Source organism: Manacus candei, unplaced genomic scaffold (genome assembly GCF_025592945.1).
Source record: "Manacus candei isolate 608988 ecotype Guabito, Panama unplaced genomic scaffold, ASM2559294v1 h1tg000023l, whole genome shotgun sequence".
NCBI classification, from domain to species: domain Eukaryota; kingdom Metazoa; phylum Chordata; class Aves; order Passeriformes; family Pipridae; genus Manacus; species Manacus candei.
Genome location: NW_026138071.1, coordinates 12,111,087 through 12,135,283, shown reverse-complemented (window position 1 = coordinate 12,135,283; position 24,197 = coordinate 12,111,087). Strand labels below are relative to the sequence as shown.

General features: G+C 36.0%; 1 protein-coding gene across 3 annotated transcripts in view; it reads left to right on the top strand.

The window, feature by feature from the left end:
- The window catches only part of TLK1 (tousled like kinase 1), a 68,838-nt gene that overhangs the window by 40,762 nt on the left and 3,879 nt on the right, over nt 1–24,197 (top strand). For all 3 annotated transcript variants that reach the window (XM_051787399.1, XM_051787397.1, XM_051787398.1), the window contains exons 9-20: nt 940–1,050; nt 2,772–2,908; nt 4,155–4,343; nt 10,998–11,064; nt 14,662–14,759; nt 17,813–17,894; nt 18,172–18,263; nt 18,350–18,439; nt 18,951–19,120; nt 20,241–20,376; nt 22,900–23,011; nt 23,302–23,409. In XM_051787399.1, the coding sequence (XP_051643359.1) occupies nt 940–1,050; nt 2,772–2,908; nt 4,155–4,343; nt 10,998–11,064; nt 14,662–14,759; nt 17,813–17,894; nt 18,172–18,263; nt 18,350–18,439; nt 18,951–19,120; nt 20,241–20,376; nt 22,900–23,011; nt 23,302–23,409 (1,392 nt within the window). The remainder of the gene's footprint in view (nt 1–939; nt 1,051–2,771; nt 2,909–4,154; nt 4,344–10,997; nt 11,065–14,661; nt 14,760–17,812; nt 17,895–18,171; nt 18,264–18,349; nt 18,440–18,950; nt 19,121–20,240; nt 20,377–22,899; nt 23,012–23,301; nt 23,410–24,197) is intronic.

The window sequence follows — 24,197 nt, the reverse complement described above, 5'->3', positions numbered from 1 at the left end:
TTCCTTGAGTTCATACTATAATTTCACCTAACAGGTGTTTTTTGGTTGTTCTAATTGAGAATAGCAGTTACCAATGGAACAACTGTTGGCAGTTTCAGAATGGAAATGATTGTGATGCAAATTATTACAGGCAATAAATAACTACTTTTTATAAGAAAACTATGCTATACTGTGCTCTAAGCTTTTTGGGGAAAAAAATCTTAATGCTTGTGCTCTTGAAAGAAGTGTTGGAGAGGTTTCATATTTCCATAGAAATATGAAATACAAAACAAACCTGCATTTACAGGCTGTACTTAGTGTTTATATGTGTACATACATACGTAGAATGCATACAAATATTAACCCATGCAATCATATATTATGAAATGGTACATGTAGACTGTTTGAACACATGTTCAACAGTATGGGATAGACAACCCTAAACACTTCTTAAAATTTTCTTTTAATCAAAATAATAATACTGCTGTGGGATTTTAAGGTAATAAGTTAAATATAATTGGAACATAGGGAATTTGTTAAACTTCCCACTCAGATGATTGAAACTTTTATCATTGTGAAGTTTTTGTTTCCTTTTAAATTAAAAATGTTAGGATTTCACATGACTTCAGCAATCAGATATAAAGAATCTGGAGCTAAAATTAAACTTACAGTTTATCACTGAAGAGCTGGAAAAGAGATAGGTTCAGAGCTTTTATGTATTATTTGTATGCTGAATGCTTTGTAATACAGAATGCAGGACAGTGTACAGGAAATAAAAAAGGAAGCAAAGCATCCTTCTACAGATTGGGATAGATCTGTGAAATGAAATTTTTGTAGATAGATGTTTATGCATGTTCCTTACTTTAGTCATGTGAAGGTAAATACCTTTATTTTCTGTGAAAGCTGATTAAAAAAATAGTGTTTCAGTATATCTTTTCATATTTTGTATGTATCTGTTAGGCTAACTGTGATCTTAGAAGACAAATAGATGAACAACAAAAGCTACTTGAAAAATATAAAGAAAGGTTGAACAAATGTATTTCAATGAGCAAGAAGCTTCTAATTGAAAAGGTAAGCTCGCTGCTTTTAAAATCTTTTTGATAAAAACTGGGAGATTGCTCTAGAACTCCATTATGATTCCTTCATTTTCCCTTCAGCTTTTTCACATTAGTCTCTTGAGAATGAAACTATCCATGGATCTCTATCTGGCACTGTGTTTATAAACCTGAATAGGAAAAGTAAAATACTGAGCCTTTTTCAGATCATGTGCCCTTTTTAATTTAAGGATTTTCCCATCATAAGTAATTCAGCTATAGAAAAGCATAAAAGATAAGAATTTAGTATGTGATGTAGTTTCATGGACAAACTGTAAGATCACAGTGGATTAAAGAATTTCTAAACTTAATCTGTTGTGGAGAGGAGACTATTAAAATCTCTTTGTGAGACACTTAAGTGGCTGAGATAATTTATGATGTAAAATGCCATGTTAGCTCAGAATTAATGGAAACAAGGAAATGAAAGTGACTGTTCACCTTCATACTACTATGAAAGAAATACTTATTTAAAATTTAATGCCAATTATATTTCAACTAGCAGCAGTTTCTTAGAAGACAAGGATACCTTGTTTCTCTCCCTCTTCTTTAAAATAATCTTATTAAAAAAAAAGAGAAACATTAAGAAGAAGTGAATAGAAAATCAGCTTATTACAAATTAGGATACAAAAAAGTTTTAAGATAAACAGCCAGGTCTCTAATGCTGGCTGCTGGATGCTGCAGTCAGATACAAGGACACAAACTGAGCTGTTGGAAGATTAGGGAGAGTTTCCTCACTAGCATGTCACAAGTAAATTACTGCAGTTCTTTTAAGTTCCATCGTGAGGGGAATGCAAGGAAAAGATGTATCAGATCTGTTCAGCATGATAGTAGGTGGGTACCTTCAGACTGAGAATATCACAAGAGCCATTTGTTGTGAAAGGCCATGCAGGCCACTTCCTCATTCTAGGAGTCTGTTTGCACAAAGATCCTTCTTTCTGTCAACTTCTGACTTTTTTTGTGTGTGTGTGTGATTTTGGGCCATAGAAATTTCTTATAAAGCAAACATTTGTAACAATTAAAGGAGTTTCCTTTCATCAAGTTTTCACAGTGCTTTTTCTTCCTCTGCTGAAGGAGACTAGGCAGATTCAATTGTTTGTCACATCCCAAGGATTCCTGTGGTATCAGTGACTGATTCTGAGAAGGGCATCTGCTTTTCTTACTGCAAGTGAATATCTGATTGCAGTTAAGCCTACCTACAGTGCATTCCCACATAGAAGTCCCTGACCCAAGTCACTTTGGCACAAGTAGTAACATAGATGCTCTGTCAAGGAAGTTTCTAGGCTTAGTAGGTGCACTCCTTCTGATATCTAAGTTGGCTCATTTTTTATAATAGACCTGTACAGACAGAATCTTAATTATATGCCTCTATAATGGTGATGCTCTATCAGTTTTGCTGTATTTACAAATAAACTGTTAATTATGGAGAGCAGTGAACTTTATAGGAAAACTGAGCCAAACTCAGATTTATTTTTTTTTGGTGCATAAATCGTCCTTAGTTCTGATTCTGACAACTGCAGAGTTCGAGTTCTGTAGAAATTGAAGTAAATGGAGTAAAATACTACAAGATATTTTCATTTACTCTCTTTTTATCCCTGCTTTAGAAGGCTGTTGGAGGAAAAAAAACCTGAGTGTTTTATTGACTTTATGAACACTTTAGTGTTACTAAATATGAATTTGTTGTTGTTGTTGTTTTCTTAGAGCACACAGGAGAAGCTGGCAAGCAGAGAGAAGAGCATGCAAGACAGATTACGCCTGGGGCATTTTACAACAGTTCGTCATGGTGCTTCATTTACTGAACAGTGGACAGATGGCTTTGCATTTCAAAATCTTGTGAAGTTAGTCAATGCTATGTTCTTAAAATTCTCACTAATTGTTAGTTCCCTCTAGTGGATTTTGTTATTACTAATGTTCTAGGATTGGAGCAGCTTTTCATATGTTGTGTTTTGCTTTGCCTTTTGAAGACTGAGAATACAGTACAGAACTCCATTAGTCAGCTGAGGGAATACTAAGGCTGAGTGTCTTTGAAAGACAGTTTGGTTTCACTTAGTTTTAACTATCCTTAGAAAAACGTGAATGTAGTAAATAAGTAGCATGTAATTATTCATCTCACCTCATAGAAAGAGCTATAAAGCTAATGAGTGATTTTTCAGGAAGCTAACCATGTATCACTGGTGGTCATCGGGGCGGATGAGGTCTGGGAAGTTCTCATTGGTCACTTACATGTGCTGCATCATCACAGTAGCAGTTTTTTGAGGCATCCTGCTGCTCCTCAGTGCCACGAAGGAGGAGTGACAAATCTGGCAGCCTCAGATAGGGTTTAGTGCAAGTGGATGGGAGAGAGCAACCACCTGGAAAAGAGGTGCTGCAGCAGGTATTTCAGCAGAGATAGAACCAAGGGAAAGGGCTCTGGGCGGCAGTTGGAGATGGTGGTAAAATAATTACACAGTACTTCAAAAGGTGTTATTTGGTAATGAATTTGATTCAATCTTTGGAGGTATAGATAGATATAGAGAGAGGTGTTTAAAAGGTAATTCACCAAGATTTTAGTTTTTAAAGGGCAGCATGTAGTCTTAGCATTACGTGATTGCTTAGGGCATTGTTTTTATAAAACAATGTTAAAAAGAGAGACTGTAGGTGAGTTTTGCATAAAAGCTGTAATTGTCATACAACCAAACTGATAACTTATTTGGCAACAGATCAAATTCAGTATTTGGGCTATAAAAATCAGATGTAATCTCTATTGATTCTGTTATGGGTTTTTTGGATGGTATAAAAGAAGGTATCTACTAGCTCAGATATATTTTTTTTTCTATTACTAGTGCAGAAGTGATGTGTAGCACTTTCAAAAACACAACAAAACAACCCAAAACAAACCACCACATATTTAAAAGTAAATTGTACCATAACTTTAGCAAAATGTTTCCACCTCATGAAGAACACTGGTGTTCTTTTTCCTAGGAAACATTTTCACACATACAGTAAGTTTTCTAAAATTTCTAAATGCCTTACCAGTTAAAAAGATAGTTCTTTAAAAAATGCAAATGGATCAAACTTTAATAAAGCTTTTTTTCGGGTTTACAGGCAGCAAGAATGGGTGAATCAACAAAGGGAAGACATTGAAAGGCAAAGAAAGCTCCTGGCCAAGCGAAAGCCTCCAACTACAAATAATTCTCAGGCACCATCTGCCAATTCTGAACCCAAGCAGAGGAAAAATAAAGCTGTGAATGGGGCAGAAAACGATCCCTTTGTTAGACCCAATTTACCACAGCTGTAAGTTTAACATTTCAATCAGTCTTTTACATAAATTCTCAGATATTGTCTGTGTGCGTTCTATTCAAATAACAGCATAAAAAGACACTCAGTATATTCAGCAGCTATATTCTCACTGAGGACTTGCTGATGTTAGGGAAATTTGCACCACTGTCTATGAAGTTGTTGTACAATTGCACAATTTATTTTTGGTAAAGTCATCAGAGAAAGGACCATTCTGTGTTTATGCAACGTTCCTTATGTTTTCCTGATGTAGAAGTGTCCTTATCCTGGCTTCCTTCTCTTATAATGTCACTGATACCTTTTGAACTTTTCCATGTTGGTTTAAGAGCTTCTCCCTCAGTTAGAGATCGGTTTTTTCCATGTAATAGTATTTAGTTGACAAGAAAAGCTTTTTTTGGCCTTTAGTATTTGAAGATGTGTCTAAAAACATATGGAAAAAACACCTTCTGAATGCTAGATCCTGAGACCAGCTGTCAGAAGTTACTGATCCCATTTCACATATTGACAGTGTTGAAATGTTTTGTCATTGAAACATAAAAATTGAGAGCTATTAGAGAACTTTCAAGGGATATTTTTTTCCTGCGGGCAGGAGTAGTATAATTCAAGACACAGAAATGTGTTCTTGACATTTAATTTTAATATTTTATGAAGTTGCTGCTTGGAGATACTTGTTATTGCCTTGATGCTAAGAGGCTGCAGCTGATAGTGTATCTGTTCCTAGTTTATTTTTAAAAAGTAAGTAACTAGGATTAAAAAGACTAACAAATTAATCTGTGTTACTTTGCAGAAGTAAGCCACGTGTGGTCACCTGTCACCTTTACTTGTGGAGGTAGTAATTCATATGTCCAAGGGTGGGGGGTCTATAAATTATTCTGGTTAGATTTGCAGAATAGATACGTTTGGACCATCGGGTTGAACACAGCTGCATGTGTTTTGCATAATGCATCATTCTTAAATTTCACATTGTGAAGTTGTTTTGCTGTGACAAATATATGAAAATGCAGTAGTAAGGCTGGCAATGTAAGCAAGTCTTGGTTAGTGTTAGTCCTGTGTTTTGGCAGAGAGCTGAAGGACCATTGCTCAGTGTGATTCTTTAGTAGTGCTTAATGCCTGTGTTTCTTCTTAGACCATAATTAATACTTCTGAATAGTACGGTAAATATTACTGTCATGTTAGTTTGAATGTAATCCCTTCTGTTATTAGAAGTAACATTTAAGTAATGGGAAATACCTGGCAAATTACAGAACTCTTTATTTGCCAGCTTTTGACCAGTTAAATTCCCATAATCTTATTGCTGCTTTGAGAGGTGATAAAATATGAATTTGGGAAAAAATACAGAGGAGATGTTTAGGACAAGATGAATTCCTGATAATAAACTTCAGAATATTTTGTGGTGTTACACAGTGTTAAATCGTTTCCAATTTGCTAAGGATACTTCAAATTTTCATTTCATTTGGCTTAACCTGTTGCATGTTAAGTGGCACATGAAAATGCATGCTGGTTATGGAATTGCCAAGAGAACAATCAAAATTGCCCTTTTGTATCCAATACTAGCATAAGTGTAAGCAGTTATTAAATCAAACCGTTGCACCTTTTAAGTATCCTAATTTGATCATTATATAATCCAGATATCAGATTTACTTGCCTGTATGATAAGCTTATAAATTTTGTTTCAGACCTTTGAGAAGATCTGTAATACATCTTGGGATCACAGAATCATGTAGCTACATTATACTCTTAGGCCTTTCCTTGAAAGGGTTTTTTAATATTTGAATTTGGGATTTGTTATAACTTTGTATACTAATATTATGTGTTGACTCCTCTCTGCTTCTCAGTACAGAATTAAATGTTTTGAGTATCTTGGCAAAACATTAATTGTGCACTTCCATTTTAGAGTAGATTTGTCATCTGCTGTATGTGATTCTCTCCTGTTACGTTGTGCTTATCACATTGTGCTTATCATTACTTCATAATGATCTTAATTAGTATAGCCAAATGGAAAAGGTTCTGTTTATATGAAACATGAGGAAATGCAGAGCTGCTTGAGATTAATGAACTAAACTAGTATTAAATCAGTACAACATATATACAAGTGATCAGACAGGTCTATTTTAAACATACAAACAACTTACTAGAGGTTGTTACCAACAGGTGTCATTACCACTGCAGTGTTTGCTTTAGAAAATGTCTCCAGCTTCTGGTATTGACAAAATGATTTATGGCTTTGTAACAATCAGCAGTATTGAAGCTTTTTCTGAAAACAGGTGTCAACTATTTTGAAACAGACTGGAGGTGTTGCCTGAGGCATTCCTAATAAGGGAATCATTTTAGTTTAGCTGAATATACTGTAGTCTCTGATGCACGTGTAAAAGCCAAGTTACTGGTATAAAAGTGGCCATCTTGCCAGTATCTTGTGAGTGTGGGTTGGTGTTTTAAGTAACATGCAACAGATGAGTCTAAACACTGTTCTGGTTTTCCATAATTTTTTCACCTTTTGTGACCTAAGCCAAAACTAAAAAGTAGTTTCAATTTTGAGAGTTTTCTACTGAACAAAGTAATTTTATTAGTCTTATATGAAAAGAATAAATTGAAATTTATTTAAAGAAAAAACATTTATTTGAAATAGAGGTTGCCTCCTTAGCCATGGAAAAAATCTTGTTTGAAAACTATTCCAAATTCTTTGGAGACATGAGAGATGAGTCTGTGAGATTATAATGCTAGTCCTTCCTCTGCAGCTTCAGCTGTTTCAGTTGTATTCACTTCCCAGTCACCTCTTCCAATGCTTCCCAGTTCCTCAGTGGTAGCCTGCATGCATCCTTGTCCCTGCATGCAATTCGGAATAGGAGAACAGAGAGAGCTGGCAGAGTTTGTTACTGTAGCTGAACAAATGCATCATTTAGAGGGAGCATTCTGTTCTGTATAGAACAAATAAAAATATTTTCAGAAACTTTTTCAGGCTGAAGTGCCAACAATGTGTCTGGGCTTTACTGGACAAGTAAAGACAGCTCCTTTCCTGGGGCAGTTTCTTTCTAAGGCAAACATGGAAACAATGGGTGAAAAGACATCGTGAAAGGTTTTGACTTGGTCAGTATTTGTTCATCCTTGTAGAAACTTGGGGAACTAGAGCGAGAATAAGGTTGGACCAGAAAAAAAGAGCTTCAGAAATTGAGGCAAAAAACTTGTATTGGATGTGTATATGACTGTTTGGGAGCATGGCTGCATTCTGCTGTGCCCGTGTATCCAGGATGATATTCCAACTAGGAGAAGAGATGCTTGTAAATGTACCAGGATTGATTGGCCATAGAAGAAGGTTTTGTCTGAACTTGTGAGGAAAAAGTGAAAAGAAGACTACTTATGTCTGCCCATGCATATTGTGTCAAAACCTTTGCTAATTTGAAAAAAAAAAAAGTTTGAATTGGTGATAATCAAGCCTTTCAGACCAGGAAAGTGGTTCACTTTCTTCCAGCAACAAGGAAAAGTGGCACATCATGGCCCTACACATCACAGGAAAATTATACTACATACACAGAGTATGTCCAGTGCGTTTTTGGGGATTTCAGGAATTCATTGCATGTGTTTTAGAGTTTATTTGGCTGCAGACAATTAAAATACAATTGCACAGTAATTTCGAGCAAAAAAGATACATGGTCAGGACCAGATTGTTGCCACATTAATCCATGCTACCTCTTCCCAGCTGCCCTTCCCCAGTGCTCCTCAGATTAGCCTCAGGCCTGACTGTCCAACTTAAGATGGCAGCAGCAGCAGCAACTGTTTCTGGTTGACATCCCTCCCCTGTGCTCCTCAACCTTTCTCCCTCCTTATCTGATGAGACCTGTGTGTCTCAGGTGACGGAGGAGCAACACCTTCTGAGGGAAATGATGGTGTTTTGTAGGTGACTTGGATGGGGCCTGAGCAACTTGAGCTAGTAGGTGGCATCACTGCCCATGACATGGCGGTTGGAACTAGAGGATCCCTTCCAAACTAGACCATTCCATGTTTCTTTGATTCTGTTTTCAGAACGTGTCCCCAGCATGCCACCATCCTGCAAAAGGTGTGGTGAGTGGATGCAGGTAGAAAGTGGTGGACTGATGGGAAGCAGTCTCTTGGTTGCTAGGATGTTTTCAGACTGTGCAGTGGGCTGGTAGCCTCTAGCCAGAAAACACAGCATACACACTTTCATTGCTTTACTACTATTTGTTGTGTGCTATTTTAATATAAACTACAGTATCTTTATAGATAAAAATAATAATAAACCTAGAAAAACAGTAAATGTTTCTGAATATGAGGGAATAAAGTTTTGTTTTTCATAACTAAATGAACAAAATCAAAAGTGACTATGTCTGTGTACAGTTCAGTGTTTTTATATGCCTTCCTCCAAAATGTGGTGGTCAGTAATGACAGTTGCAGATTGCTGTGAATCATGCTGTGCCTCTAATAGAGTTAGATTTGTAAGGAAATAGAAAAATGGAAAACAGTCATTTATTGAGATATAGCATAGAAACATGGAAAGGGTGACTTTGAGTCTTAATGTTTTCAGTATGACCTCTAACTTTGTGCTCAAGAGGGCTGTTTCAGAATTTTTTGAAAAGCAATACTTACTAGAGCTGTCTAGGCACTTTATCATAACTGTGTGAATATCTGAGCTTTTATAAATAGGAACGTTATTTTCTATGTTGCATTAGTTTTTAAGGAGATCTATGGTCTTAGGACTCTCAGTGCTCATTGAAAATTCTGGTAAGTTGTGCAATAAACTTTACCTTTTCAGTGTGTTTTACCTGTGGCTCAGCTTTGCTAAGTCACCTAAATGCATACACTTTTTCCTGAGAAAGACAAACTGTGTTTCTGGAAATGCACAAACCTGTAATTTATACTGCTGACAATAATCTGGAAAGAACAGTATTCAGCTTTGTACACGTTGACATTGATCCTTTGTCTTTCTTAACTGAGAACTTAATCCGTGTTAGAGTAGTTTGCTGTTTTAACAGAAGTATTGAAAAGGTGTCAGAGATGTTGCTGTAAGTTGTCTAGCATGGGCTTGTTGCTCTCTTGGATAGTTCTAGCAGGTGTATTAAAACAGGAATTAGAGCATTTCTTTCTTAGGTTTCTTGCTGTTGCTTGGACTACACAGAAAATGCATTGCCAGCTTTCCTAGCTGTTGAGACACTCCATTTCACATTTAGTTTAATTTGCTATAAAAAGAACATAAATTATAGGTACCAAAATCTGGTACTAAGAGACCTTTTGCCTTTCTTGGAGAGGCAAATTTCCTCACATTATTGCCTTCAGAGTGTTTGGGAATGTCTATTAACTGGAATACAAGACTGCTTTGATTCCCAGTAGGAAAAAAAAAAAAAGCAGGGTAACTTTGTATGATGCTTTGTAAAAGAAAGTATGGCTTCTTTCTTGGATTCTGACAGGATGTGATGATGGGTGCTTTTGTCACCTGATCTGAGTTTTTTCTATACATTACAGACCCAGAAGGTTGATGAAATAAATGCAGTCTTGTGAAGATGTTTCTAGTTTCTTGAAAATATAGATACTGTGGTCAAAAAAGAACCCAGAATTTTACTGATATTTGGTTGAATCAGTCTTCTATCCTGGTCAAATCAGAATATGGGCAGCAAAATTCAGTATTTATAATATCAGGAATGGGAAGGTCTCTGTGAAAGCTTCAAGACCACCAGTATTTATTCTAAAAAGATGCACTCCTTTATTAACAACTTTTGAGACCCAGTAAATACAGGAGTTAGAATTCTGAAAACTATGGTGAACTTGAAGTTTAAAAGGGAGGAAGAAGTCTTATAGTCTTTTAGATTTCTGTGAATTTTATTGAAGTTAGCATTTGCTTACCTCTGGGGAAACTACTGGTGATTCTTAAGACATTCTAGTCCTTAGACTTGCAATATGAACAGCATTTCTAGCCTTCTAAACACCTTGGGTAATTATCTTTCCAGTTGGTAATTGAACTCACCGAAATATGGACTTTGTGAGAATATATTATACTATTACTTTTAGCTTTGTATCATGCAAAAAATATTAAATATAGGCAAAACAATAAAAAGTTTAATTTTAATTGGTTTGTAGAGATTTGTGTGAACCCTTTCAAGGAGGCCATACCTCTTTCTCCTTCCCCATCCCCTGTTTTTCTTTCTCATGTGTGGATGGTTTCTAATCTGGAACTTAAGTCTCTTTGGTTTCTTTTCTTTGGTCGTTTGTCTTCTGTGTCTTTTTCGTTCATCCGATGGATCCTGCCTGCAGTCAGTTCGCGGCCTTCTTAGTTACTAATCTTTATGAACAGTTTAGATCCTCTGCACGATAACTGACTTCATGTCCTAGCGAGTCTATGGACAGTGAGGGACCACTGATATTATTCAGGATGCACCTAGGTAGTCTTACAGGCTATCTGAGAGAACAGATCCAGTGGGAGAGGCAATTAATATTCCAGAATGCCAGACAGAGAGGTATTCTGTAAGTATGTTTTGGCCCTGAAATTACAAACCAAGATGTTCAGATGATTAAAAAATGTACTTCTAGTATTGTGGTACTAAATAATATAAGATACTGTATATACTATAGTATTTAAGTAAGAATGCTATTGTTTTGTTTGCCACCATATAAAAGCTTTAATTACATGATTGTTTTGTTTTTCAGTTTGACTCTAGCTGAGTATCATGAACAGGAAGAAATTTTCAAACTTCGATTAGGACATCTCAAAAAGGTATGGGTTTTTTTGATCATGACTAAAACCACAAAAACCAGTACTACCAGAATAAGGAGAGGGCTTGTTGAGAGCTGTCTGATCAGAAACTCTAATACTACAATTGCTGTACAGCTTTATGCCTAATAGTGGTTTTAGTTTTCTTTTTCTTTTTGTTTGTGCAACTTGCCATAAAAACTGAGAGGAGAGTAGTAGTGAGTCCATCCAGTGTAACACTGTACTGATTCCTTAAATCCTTAAAGCAGTGGTAACAGTGATGACACCACCAATACTGCTTCTCCCTTCCTACTTCCTGAGCTCTTGTTTCAGAACTAAGGAAGAGGAGTCAGCAAAGTTTGATATATGGAGATTTTGTGTTAGTTTTTTTGACTTTTAAAAACATTCAATTTACAAAGCATTGTATTTTTGAATGAATGTAATGTTTTCATCATTTGCAATATCCACTTCAGTTGTTGTCAGTTAGCATATTACCTATCACAAGAGAATATAATTTTCCTACTTTTACAGAAAATCTTTTCTCTGTATCTTAAATTATTTTTGCAGTCAGATATTTTACTCCAGTATTTGACTTTTGAAAAAAACTTTTCTTGAAGCCCATCATTCTAATAAATCTGTGTAGTGAGATAATTATGATATGAACAAACTATTGCTCATTCAAGCAAAGCCTTTGAGGATTAATTTGTAAAGAGGAATGACAGTTGAAGCAGACAGAAATACCTCAACAAGAGTGAAAGAAAAGTACCTATGTGTGCTGTGTAGTACTTGAGTTGTTCAGTCAAGACAGGTCATAGTGTTTTTCCCCTTGAAATGTTGCAAGAGTCTGTTTTGGGCCTGTTCTCATCAAATGTACCAGACACCTCCTATAAATCCTACTCTAGTAAACTGAACTGGGCCCTGTGAGAATGTTGTTACTGTTTTTAAAGAATATGACAAGAAAATACTTGAATCTGCAGTAGAGAATCTGCATGTAACTTGTTGGCACTAGTGAAGTAGACTGCCCTCATAGTTCGTCATTGTTAATGCTTTAGAAATAGTACCAGCTTCACATGAAATTCTGTAGGTTTTTTCCCATGCTTTAACTTTTTTGAAGTCTAATGGAAATTTGAAATGGTAGATGAAGGAAGCTGTTACATAGTTGTTTAATTCTGGAATTTCAGTTTCACCTTGAACATCAGTTCTGGAGTACTTTGCATAAGAAGAAAATTCCTTGACTGAATGCCAGAGAGGAAACTATTTTACTTCTTAGCAAATTATGTTTTAGTATATCTGAAAATAATAATAAAAATACATTCTTGCATCTTAATTCTTATGTGTGATACAGATTTTGTCATTAACTAAGGAAAACAATTTTATTACCTTCTTTTTATGTGGCTGCATTTCTTTCCTGGTGCTTCTTTGCTAGTTACGTTTTTTCCTTCCTTCCCTCAGCATATGCTGTTTTGCTCTCTGCTCCTCTTCCTTTTCATTCTCCAGATGCTTTCCTGGTGCTCTTATTTTTGGTGCCCTGTACATGCTGCCACCACCAGTTTTCTTTTCCTTCTGCTACCCAGGAAATTCTTTTCCAGCTAGTGGCTTTGGTCCTGGAGAGAGGCTCTTGTTTTCTCACTTCCTTTTATATAGCAGTGACCTGAGGCAGCTAAGCTGGTTCATTCTTGCTTAAAGGTATTCACAGCCTGAGTGTCCTAAATAACAGCTGGAAACAATGCAACCAGCCAGTTCTCTTTGGACTAACATTGGCCTATGAACCACATTTTGAGAACCACTGAATTGCATAATATATGAACAAAAAAGTCCAAAAGAGGCATAACTGATGGATTTTTTTTTTTTTTGTCAGCCTTTGGGAAGAACATAGACAATTGTGTGTGTATAAGTGTGTGGCCGTTGTTGTGGGGAGAAGGACTAGAATTCTTTATGAAGGGTTATGAGGAACTGCCTGTCATTTCAGGATATTTAACACAGAACTGCAGGGAACCATCTAAATAAAAAAAAAAGAGTATAACGTTGTATAAACAGGAAAAAAACCCTAATTCTTGACATCATATTTTAGGAAGAACAAATGGTCCACCCAGATCTGCTAGCAGATTAGAACTACTTAGTCCAGCTTTTAAATTATTAGGAATTTAATTTCATTTTCTGAATGAAGGTTCATCTCATGTCTTGTTTTTGGATGAGAGTTTTTTCCATGGTTTGTGGGGAGGGTTTCAGGATATCCACTGAAATCATCTAGTTTGGACTCCTCAACTCATTGGATATGTGGTCATTTAATGTGTGGTTTAAATTATCAAATGCAGTTGTTGTTTCAGAGTATGAATTTATGATATACAATGTTTGAAAATACTAGCTTTATGCCATTTTCTCTCTACCCTGCTGACTTCTGCCTCCATCCCCTAGTGCTATGACTTGTTACCCTGTTGCTTTTACCAGCACCACCAAGTTGTACAGTCACAGAATAAATTCTGTTAGAGAACTGATCTAGCTTCTTTCAAAGAGAAAATATGTATTTTTTTGTGATGGTAGTGTCTTTTTTCTATTTTTTTTCTCCCTTTTTTTTTTCTTTTAAGGAGAAGATTGATCAGTATTCTGGTTTGATTTACCATGTGGCTGTGCAAGAGACTGTGCCAAAATCACAAGAGATGATGAGGGGCACTGCTACTAAAAAAATATGTATCAGATGCCAGGCCTTTTTTTTTCCTTTTCAGATAAAATAATTCCATAATTACGAGCTTTCTGATACGAATGAATTTTGTCTCCCCTTTCTTCAGACTTTCAAGTTCTAGAGGCACTGACTCTGAAATCTATAATAACTACAGTGTATGAAGTATATTTTTCAGTTTGAGTATAGATACATAGATTTCCACAAATTAGGCATCATGAATTCTTTTTTAGAGAATCTGAATAAAAAATTATTTTGTTGTTCTCTGATACGTAGCATAAAGATGAGATAAAATTAAGTGCTGAAATTAGTTAAGGAATGTGCCTCCTACCTGATATGCTTCTTTTGAAATTGCACTTAAATCTTAGGCAACATACATTCTGCATTTGTTATTTTAATAAGATACAAATGGGAAAATCTTTTTAAATTAGGTTGGTTTTCCTGTCTTGTAGCAGCACCTTAAGAAGATTTCTGCTGTAATGATGTACTCTTTTCTTCCTTTCCTTGATTTGAACTTCAACCTCAAAATATTTTAAATGTCTTTTCTTGATATGTTGGTTTGTACAAAATCAGTAACTGCACATATCTCAATTTTTTCTTTTTTGGACATCAATTTCAGACCGCTTCCCAGATAATTTATCTCCTTGGCTGAGGTACAAAACCCAGCTGCCTCTTATTTCAGATAGCATCCCTACAGTGCAGAACAAAACTGTGAACATCTCATTACCTGTGGGTTCATGAACAGAAAGGTTCCTTGAAACAGGCTTTTGCCTTATCTTTCTGAATTTTTCTAGCTTTAAGAGAAAAGCAATGCTTTCTTCTAGTTCAGCAGGGTTTTGTGATGTAATGTTCCTTCATCACCACTAGTATTGATGCAGGGGTAAAAATACCCTTTTCAAATGGGGAGTAAATGAGCTTTTATATTTCCTTCTTTCCATTTGCAGGAGGAAGCTGAAATACAAGCAGAACTTGAACGTTTGGAAAGAGTTAGGAATCTTCACATAAGAGAACTGAAAAGAATAAATAATGAAGATAATTCACAGTAAGATGCTGTCTGAATTTTGCATGTCTGTTTTTAAAATAATGCTCTAAAATTACACTTTACAGAGGAGACTTGTTCATAATTTTTTTGGTTCTCTGTGTTTATATACATATTTTAAACAGCAACTTAATTTAAACTTAAAAAATTAGAATTACTTATAATTTGGTAAAGTTATTAATGGTTTTGTTGAATATGCAAGAAATAACATATATATATATATACACAGCTTATAGTGGAGAGCTAAAACTTGCTACACCATATCACTAGAGTAAAAAAAATACTTGTAAGAGAACCTAGTGCAATTCACTTAGCTGACAATAATGCAAGAAAATGGCAGAGAAGTTTGCTGCGATTTTGTGCAGCAGTTAAAATTAGTTTTGGTTTTATGGCACTGTAATTTCATTCCTACTAGGTACAGGTACCTAGCAGGAAAAAGCCATATTACTTTAAATGTTACTCTACTTTACCTTGGATAGCAGTGTATCATAATGTTAAATTGCTATTTAATATTAACTATTACTGTGTAGATTTGAAAGTAATAATTATATAACTTAAAAAATTAAGTCTGTTTTCCATGATGATGAATACAGACACTAACACTTCATTTTCACCCACACTTTCAGCTGACCCTGTTGTTTAAAAGGAACTGATTCTGCCTCTCCCTGCCTACTTAGCCCTTTTTCTGTGCTTGCAATGGCATTTCTTTACTGAACAGATACTGGAAATTGATCCAAGTTAAAACCAGCTCCTGTGGTCAATATTTTTCTGAATTAATTTTAACCCTGGATCAATTGCTTGGTCTAGTTCTCTGCCCCAGTTGCAAAAATGTTTATGCTGCCATGAGGAGAGAGGGCAGTGCAAGGGTGGAATGAGCCAGGGGGAAGGACATGATGGGACTGGACTTCTTGCCTTCTACACTAGGAAATGTAAATGAAACAGTAGCCTTAAGCCTTCCGGATTTTATTTTATTTTTTACTTTTTATACACAATAGAATTATGTATACACTAAAACACTAAAAGAACTAGATGTGAAATTTTGCTTAACTGTTCTGATGGTCCCTGTACCTACCCTTCAGTAATACAGAAATTTTTTGTTACCATGTGGCTTTAGTGCTAATTTGTGTCTAAACTAGTGTTGTGTTTTGGATATGAAAAGTCATGGGTGTTGATGCTTACACATTGATGGCAGAATCTTTTTAAAGTAAGTGTCCTACAACAAGTAAACAAGCAGGTTAAATGACAAGTTTTTTTCAATCTTCAATGTTTGCATTAGAAGAAGGGATTTTATTTTTTAAAAAGGATCCTTCAACAATTGGTAATAAATGGCACAGAAAAATGACAGGCTTTGATTGTGTAAATGTTGCCTGTGTGGGGGAAAGAATGTCCAAATTGCAGTTGCAGTTGAAAACAGTTACAGGAGATGGACAAGCAGGATACTGCAACTTCACTGCTCACTGTCTGCAGTCACTGTTGACACATTTTATGGTCCAGAACAAAAAGCTTTAAACTGTGTTTTCATGGTTTTGTGGGAGTTTAGAGAAGTATTTACAAAGTGGCCAAGCCACAGTTCCCAGTCATCCCATAGAAGAGAGTAGCAATGGAGAAGTAATTTAGGTGTGTTGCCCCTGCTGTCTTTCCTGACATGTCTTGGCAATCTGGCTGTTTGGTAAGGGAGAGGGTTCTGAGGCAAAGCAGCTGTAAGGTTCTGGCTCAAATCCTGCTGAGTTTTCAGCTTCCAGCTGTGGTGTAAAGCTAAACCTATTTTCTTATTCCAGCAGCAAATCCATCTACGTGTGGGTAAATCTGTATGTCTACAACTGCACTGGGGTAACAGGACAAGTTGAGAGTTAGGGCTTCCCTGTCTGGGTTTGGAGCCCATGTGATGTTGGGGTGCAGGTTCTTAGCCATGGAGAGCCACACAGAGTAACAAAAGCAGCAGTGGGGAGGGAAAGTGGTAAGATTCACAAGATTGGCCCTACTAGTGGCACATGTGTAATAGAAGGACCAAGAAAATATGAATCTAAATTTGTTGTGTGATTTTAAAGAATTGGACTACTGGTCACATGACATCAGTTGCCTAATGATGCTACCTCAAAATTTGTTCTCTCTTCTACACTGAATGTGTTAGTAACTGTTAATGGGTTTTAAAAAAATTTTTAGCATTGAAATATGTATCTTCATAGTGAATGGAAAGGAAAACTTTATGTCTAAAAGGGGCATAGTAAGCAAGAATATGCGTCAGCCCTCAAATACTTGACTCCCTGTGACCATACCTCCAAAACTGTAGGGAATATGGAAGGATGGGATGACCTGTTGACAGACTAGCCTTAAACCCCCTCTTAAAGTTTTCTATGGAATGTAACTGGCAGCTTGCCCTAGATTCATGAGTATAGTTGTCTCATTATTGTACTAAAAATGTGATGAGTATTCACCTCTCTTCCCCCTGATTGGATGGGAGGATATATTTTGTCTTCTGCATATTTCAGGAAAGAGAGTATGGTCCTTTTACTCTGTCCTGCAGCCTCATTTTGTGTTTGGAAGGAGTGTTTTCTTTTTGCTTTTGCCTAGAGTGTGAGCAGATATTCAGTCTTTTGGTGTGTTTTCCTCTGTATCACTGTTTCTGATTTAACCTCTTAGTGTTATATAAAATCTTATTTTGTGAAAAAGAGAGAGGAACAGGCCTGGTCATGTTTTGTGTGAAACTGAAAGAATATCCTTCTTGTCTGTTCTAGAAGGGCGAAGTGTGAGACTTCTCTAAAAATTGGCACAACAAAGAGAGACCCCTTATATCACATGTTTAAGCATGCTTTTCTTAACATGTTTCGGTGACAGTGTTGGGATAGCATTTGTACACTAAATAGTCAAAAGGTACTGAAATTCATCGTGTTCTATAGTTGTGCCATAGGGTTTCACATGGTGTAATGTTGCTTAGCATATTATATGTAGCTTGTAAAAAGAAAACTCCATTTGATAAATAATACTAAAAGCTTTACATTGTGTATTCTCTTTGTGTACCTTAAATAGAATTAAACAGATTTTTTTTTTCTTTCAAGATTTAAAGATCACCCCACATTGAATGAACGGTATTTGTTACTCCATTTACTTGGCCGAGGTGGCTTCAGTGAAGTATACAAGGTAGAGTTTATTGAGCCTGATAAGTCTGGTGTTTGAACCATGTACATTTAATTTTCGGGGGATGGAAGGGGATTTAAATAAGTAGGATTGTAATGTGGTGTACTCTTTAAACACTGGTTGAGCAAACTTCGATTAACCTGTGGAGTGGTAGGTGTCATTACAATAGACTTGTCAATAGACTCGTGAATTACATGCCAGTTTTTTCCCTCTCTTTATTGGATGTTGCTTTTATCACCTTTCATTATAACTTTCCCATAATTGTGTGTTTCTTTTTTAGGCTTTTGATCTCTATGAACAAAGATATGCTGCTGTGAAGATTCACCAGCTTAACAAAAGCTGGAGGGATGAAAAGAAAGAAAACTACCACAAGTAAATATTAATGACTTACGCTTCATATGTTAAGCTTAATAGCATTTTATTGATTGTGGAAGGTTAATGTATCCATCTTCTTTTAGACATGCCTGCAGAGAGTATAGAATACACAAAGAACTGGATCACCCCCGAATAGTTAAACTGTATGACTACTTCTCCCTGGATACAGATACGTAAGTAAAACTTAGCCAGGATTTTAGGGTGCAAGGAACATGCGGTGTTGTAATGGTTTTGGGCAGAGCAAGAGGTGCTGCAGGGCAGCTTCGAAAGGCTGCCATATCTTAGGCAAGTTTCCAAGACTAAAGGACATCAAGAGCATTACTGGCCTAAGTGTAGCCCCTGGTGACTGTCCTGCACCTCTTCGCATGAAATGTGTCACATCTTCAGGGATAGTTAAGGTGGTTTTCTTTTGAGAAATGTGTCTGCTAAAAATAGAGGGGTTTTTTTAACTTAACCTCTCACCAGCATGGATGCGTTTGCTCTTTTAGTGAGTATGAATGTTCTGATTTATGTCACTTTTCATAAACTAATAGTTACATCATGTTCTATGAACAATTTAATTCATATAGTTTAATATTCAGGCAGCCATTCTTAAACTTGTCAGTATGAAACTAGGTTGTCATGTCTGTTTCTAATTATGCAGTGTGATACGTTATTTAATTTTGTCTCTGAATTCTGCTCTAGGTTTTGCACGGTGTTAGAATACTGTGAAGGCAATGACTTGGATTTCTATCTCAAGCAACATAAGTTGATGTCAGAGAAAGAAGCTAGGTCCATTGTAATGCAAATAGTAAATGCACTACGGTATCTCAATGAGATCAAGCCCCCTATTATACACTATGATCTTAAACCAGGTAAGTGAGAAATGTTACGATTGAAAATGTAATTTATTTTTTATCCTTTATTTTGTTTGTAATTCATGCCTCAAAAAACCAAAATTGTCATGTGTGTCAGGGTTATTGTAAACAATGGAAAAAAGTGTGTTCTTTTCTAGTTTCATTGTCAGAGTGATCTGCCTTTTCTGTGGAAAGTGATTGTTATAACTTTTCTACTTTGCATTATTTTGATTTGAATTTTTAGGAAAAAATCATATAGGTAATAGATACATGCATTGATACTTAGCAGTATAAACAGATAAGATCATTAGTTGGCTCAATGCTGATATGTAAATAATTTTTCCTATATGTTTTTCTTAACTTGTGAAGGATTGAAATAGGTAATCAGTCACTTTCAGCATCCCAGCATAAGCACTCCAGAAGAGGACTTTACAGAAGGTTTTCTTTACAATGAATAATAAACATTGTTATAAACAATGTATTCTGTCTTGATTCCATGGCCTTTGTTTTACCACCTTGCATGAATGATGCTTGTATTCTTCATGTGCTTTAGTCTACTGCAATTCCAAGTGTGGGGTTTGTAAAGTAACTCTTAGTGCCAGGCTGTTTGCTTAGTGCTGTGTAATAAATTGTTCATACAAGTTTCTCTTGTCTTATGGAATTGTACAGAATGTATTCTTAGTCTCTTCAAATAACTGTTATATCAAGAAATTATTGTACAACTTTAAAACATGGAGTAAGATTTGTATTGTCACAGCAATTTCTTGCCACAATTCTGTGGCATGTGCAAGCCCTGAAACATGTAGTGTAGGATTTGTTCTGGTAGAAAAAGAGTGAAACTTCATGGTAACTGGTATAATGCTGCATTTTGGTGTCTCATCACTATATTTTGGTGTTTCTTTGCTGACCAGCCAGCCCCCAGCTGAGAGTGCCATTTCAGTTCATGATAACCCAGAGAGTTCCTGAAACTGCATTGAAACGTTTTATAGTCAAGTTACTCTAGACTTGAGGATATAAAGATGATGTAAAGTTGTCAGCCCTCATCAAGTTAGATGTTCTTAGAAATTGAACCTGGTTTTGAAAATAAAGCATTTTTTAGCTGTTTTGAGGTAATTTTTCTTTTTTCCCCCCTGAATAGGTAATATCCTTCTTGTAGATGGAACAGCATGTGGAGAAATAAAAATTACTGATTTTGGCCTGTCCAAAATAATGGATGATGATAGCTATGGGGTGGATGGAATGGATTTAACTTCACAGGGAGCAGGAACTTACTGGTGAGGCCTGGTTTGATTTTGCTCTTTAGACTTTGGCTAATGGTTCGGATTTTGTAAATGCTCTCTTATAAAGCCAATTTAATGAGAGAATTAGGACTAAAAATATTAACATGGATGACAAAGAAAGGGTTTTGTGCAGTACTGTTAATGCTGATATTCCCAAATGTTAGAAGAGTAACAAGTAAGATAAGAGAGTGTGAGTGTGTGTTGTTTATTTCTTTTATATATGTGTATGTGGTGTGTCTGTGTGTATATAGAAGCGTGGAGATGATCACTGTGCTTTAGAAACATGGCTTCCTCTAAAGAAGCAGGTGTTTAATCTTTGGCTGCTGGTGGTTGAAGACATTTGACAGAGCTGTGATGATTAAGTGTGGGTGCTTAGTACTTGGAAATCGTAGACCAGGGATTACCAATAGATAATGCCCTTAGGACAAAAGAGTATTCACTCTTCCATCCTAAAGGGTTATGACAGCTCAACAGCTGTGATTTGTTTTTTGTGTGCATTTGTGTGCTTGTCCAAAACACTGAAGTTCTAGAGCTGCCCAAGAACAGAAATGGCAATAGGCATTTCATTGCTTACAGAAAATCTGTTTTTAGAATTTGCTCTCTGAAGATGCAGTTTCTTCATGGCACAGTAGCCCTTTGAGCCTGGGTACATGGTAGCTGTGTCAGGGTGGGTGGATTAGAAAGCCTGTATTGACCAGGTTGTTACTTGTCAATTCATTTGCTCTTTCTCTCTCATTGTGCCTCTCCTGTAGTAAGATCAGTCAGGAGCTGAAACCTAACTAAACAGAGAAGCCAGAGTCATTCCCATTTGCTTTGCAACTTTTGCCATATTCAGAAGTTGCATGTAATAAAGTTTTTGCCTTATCCTTCAGGTTTTTTAAGAAAAGAAAACACACATACTCTTCCACAAATGCCACTGTGCACATACTGGGAAAAGATGATTATTAAAACATTTTAGAAGTGTTAGGCTTTTGCTACTCTTTTTCGTGTTTTACCTGTTTCAACACCACTTTAAGTATTTTACTGTAGGAAAGTATGTAAAAAAATATTGGCCTTTGGATTTGAATCTAGAATGCCACAGGCACTACTAGCGCTGTAAACTAAGAGTAAAAAAGATTTGTAACCATTATAGGTTGACAATGAATCTGCATTTCTAAATCATGCTTTCTCTGAGCCCAAAGTCATCATTGAGGAGAGAAATACTTGGAGTGAGTTTGAGATGGGGAATGAGTCTGTTCAGAGTACATTGCACAAACTGTCAGCAGCATAGACCTGGAAGGGATTTCTTCACTCACTGCATCTAGTTACCTGCCTTTTCAGGCAGTTAGGTCACATAATCTCTTTTGTAAACTTACAGACGTTTGTATTAAATTTAGTTAGTGTTTTGTCCCCAGTAATCTGATTTGAAGTGTCTTCTGTAACCTCAGTTCTCTGATCATTAGAAACCTAATCCTCTAATTTACAGACTGTGTTTATTTGTGGCCAGTTTATGCTTGTTTGTTCCTGTGCCAACACTGTCCTCCCTCAAGTAGGTTGTTTCTCTTCCCAGTACTTGCTCCTTGGTGTTTTTATAGCCTTCACTTCCCCCTCCTCCCCCCCCCGAACTATAGGCTCTCCATTCGTCAGATCATTTTGGTAACCTTCTTTGCACTTATATCACTTTAAGCTCACTTTTCTTGGTTTTTGTAATCAGAATTGTAGACAAGTATTCCAGAAGAGAGTGTTTGATACTGTTCAAAATTGTTGCATTCTTAATTCATTTTTCTCCTTATTTCCATTTCTACAAATATTTCTTCAGAATTTCTTTTTAAGTCTTTCGTGTCATTGATGAAAGAATGCCTGGTCTGACTTGCTCTAATAGTTTTTATGCCTTTTTCAATTTTAGATATTATGGTCAATAATACCTCACTGAATTTGATACATTTGGAAGGTTTTGTTTGCTTTTTAAAGGAAGTTCTGCTTCATCAGTTCTCTTCTAATTCAGGATTGGCACAGGAACTTCTCAGCTTTCAGTTCTCCAAGTATTCCTACAGGTCATAGGGCTGGAAATAGCAATTACCTTTGTCTATCATATACCCTTCTGGGTAACATCATCATTTTTACTGAAAACTTAGGTAAAGAGTCTTTAAGCCATATCTGCATTATTTTTGATTCCTAACCAGGCCTTGCTGTAAAATGAGCTGTTTGGCTCTCATCTTTCCTTGCCTTGATAGATTGAGAAAGTTCATATTTAAACTGGGGTCCCAATTAAAAACAAAGTGATAGTTGACGATTTAGGTAAAAAAATGCTTGTATTTGTACTTGTGTGAAAGAGACCCTCTGTTTGACTGACTGTACAAAAACCTGTAATGTCAGTTTTGATGGGTGTGCGAGGTGTTGGAATACAGATCATAAGGCGGCTGTAGAGTTGTCAGAAGATCAGAGATGTGTACCTGAGGTGTTTGTACAGTTTGATAATTGAACGTGTTCTAGTGATGCCATACTTAAAGACACTGAGATGCATGTTTTGTTTTCCAGGTACTTGCCTCCAGAGTGTTTTGTAGTTGGCAAAGAGCCACCAAAGATTTCTAATAAGGTTGATGTATGGTCAGTCGGAGTAATCTTTTTCCAATGCCTTTATGGCAGAAAGGTAAGGAAAATGTTTGAAAATCTGAAGAGTTTTAGTGTAAATGCCTGTTTTCAGTAGACTGTGAATTACAGTCATAAAAACATGAATTTCCATGGAAAATTACTTGTGTTACTTTTTGGCAGTGTGCATTGATACAGCAAGAAACTAGAAAATCTTGCTTGCAACTTTTTTATTTGCAGAATGGTTAGCAGTTTGTATTAACACTGCAGCAACTTACTATGGCATAAATACTTAAAAAATCAAAGTAGTTGGATAATTCTCATGAAGAAAATCATGTGCTTATTTTTCAGCCATTTGGCCACAATCAATCACAGCAAGATATTTTACAAGAAAATACAATATTAAAAGCCACAGAAGTTCAATTCCCTGTCAAACCTGTTGTAAGCAATGAAGCCAAGGTAACTTTTAATATCATCTCTGAGTAAAATGTTCATCTTAAAGGATTCAGCTGTAAAATTACTGTTAACCCAAGAATTTTGTCAGACATAGTAACTAAACATGTAGAAAAACATAACAGAGAACTAGCATTTTGATATTTTTATTTAAGCAAGCTTATTCTGGGACTTTTCAAAACCATGTACTTCAAAGCAAGACTATATATATATTCCAAAAATATGCACGTGGTTTTAAAGTAGGCCACCTCAGAAATTGTCTGCTTTGGTTTTGCCCAGAGGACCTTATGTGTCTCATTCAGGCTGTCTCACTAGAAGTTCTTGTGAAATACTTCTGCTGATACTAACAAGCTCTTTCTGAAAATAGTGAATGTTATTCTCTGCAACCTTATTGGCTTGAAGAACTATTTGACTACCAAGTACCTGGAGCATATGACTGCTAACACTTGTCCTATTGAAAGGTTATAATATGTGTGTATTAATTCAAAGCTGAGTTTGGAAACATGAATTCTTAATCTTAAGAATCTAGAAGGTATTGTGATACTGATTCAGGAAATAAAACTGCCATACTAGTTGATCTACCACAAAGGTGTAGATGGCCTTTATTTAAAAATCTTAGTAGTATCAAACTCCTCAACACAGACTAGCTATTCAGAAACAGATTAAAGTTGTTTCCCAAATGAATACTGCTATGAACATCCATAACACAAATGCAATTCTGTGAGTGTGGAAGAAAATGTTATCTGTGCGTTACTTGTTTGTAAAAACTCTCCCTGTTTTTGAAAGATATGTTC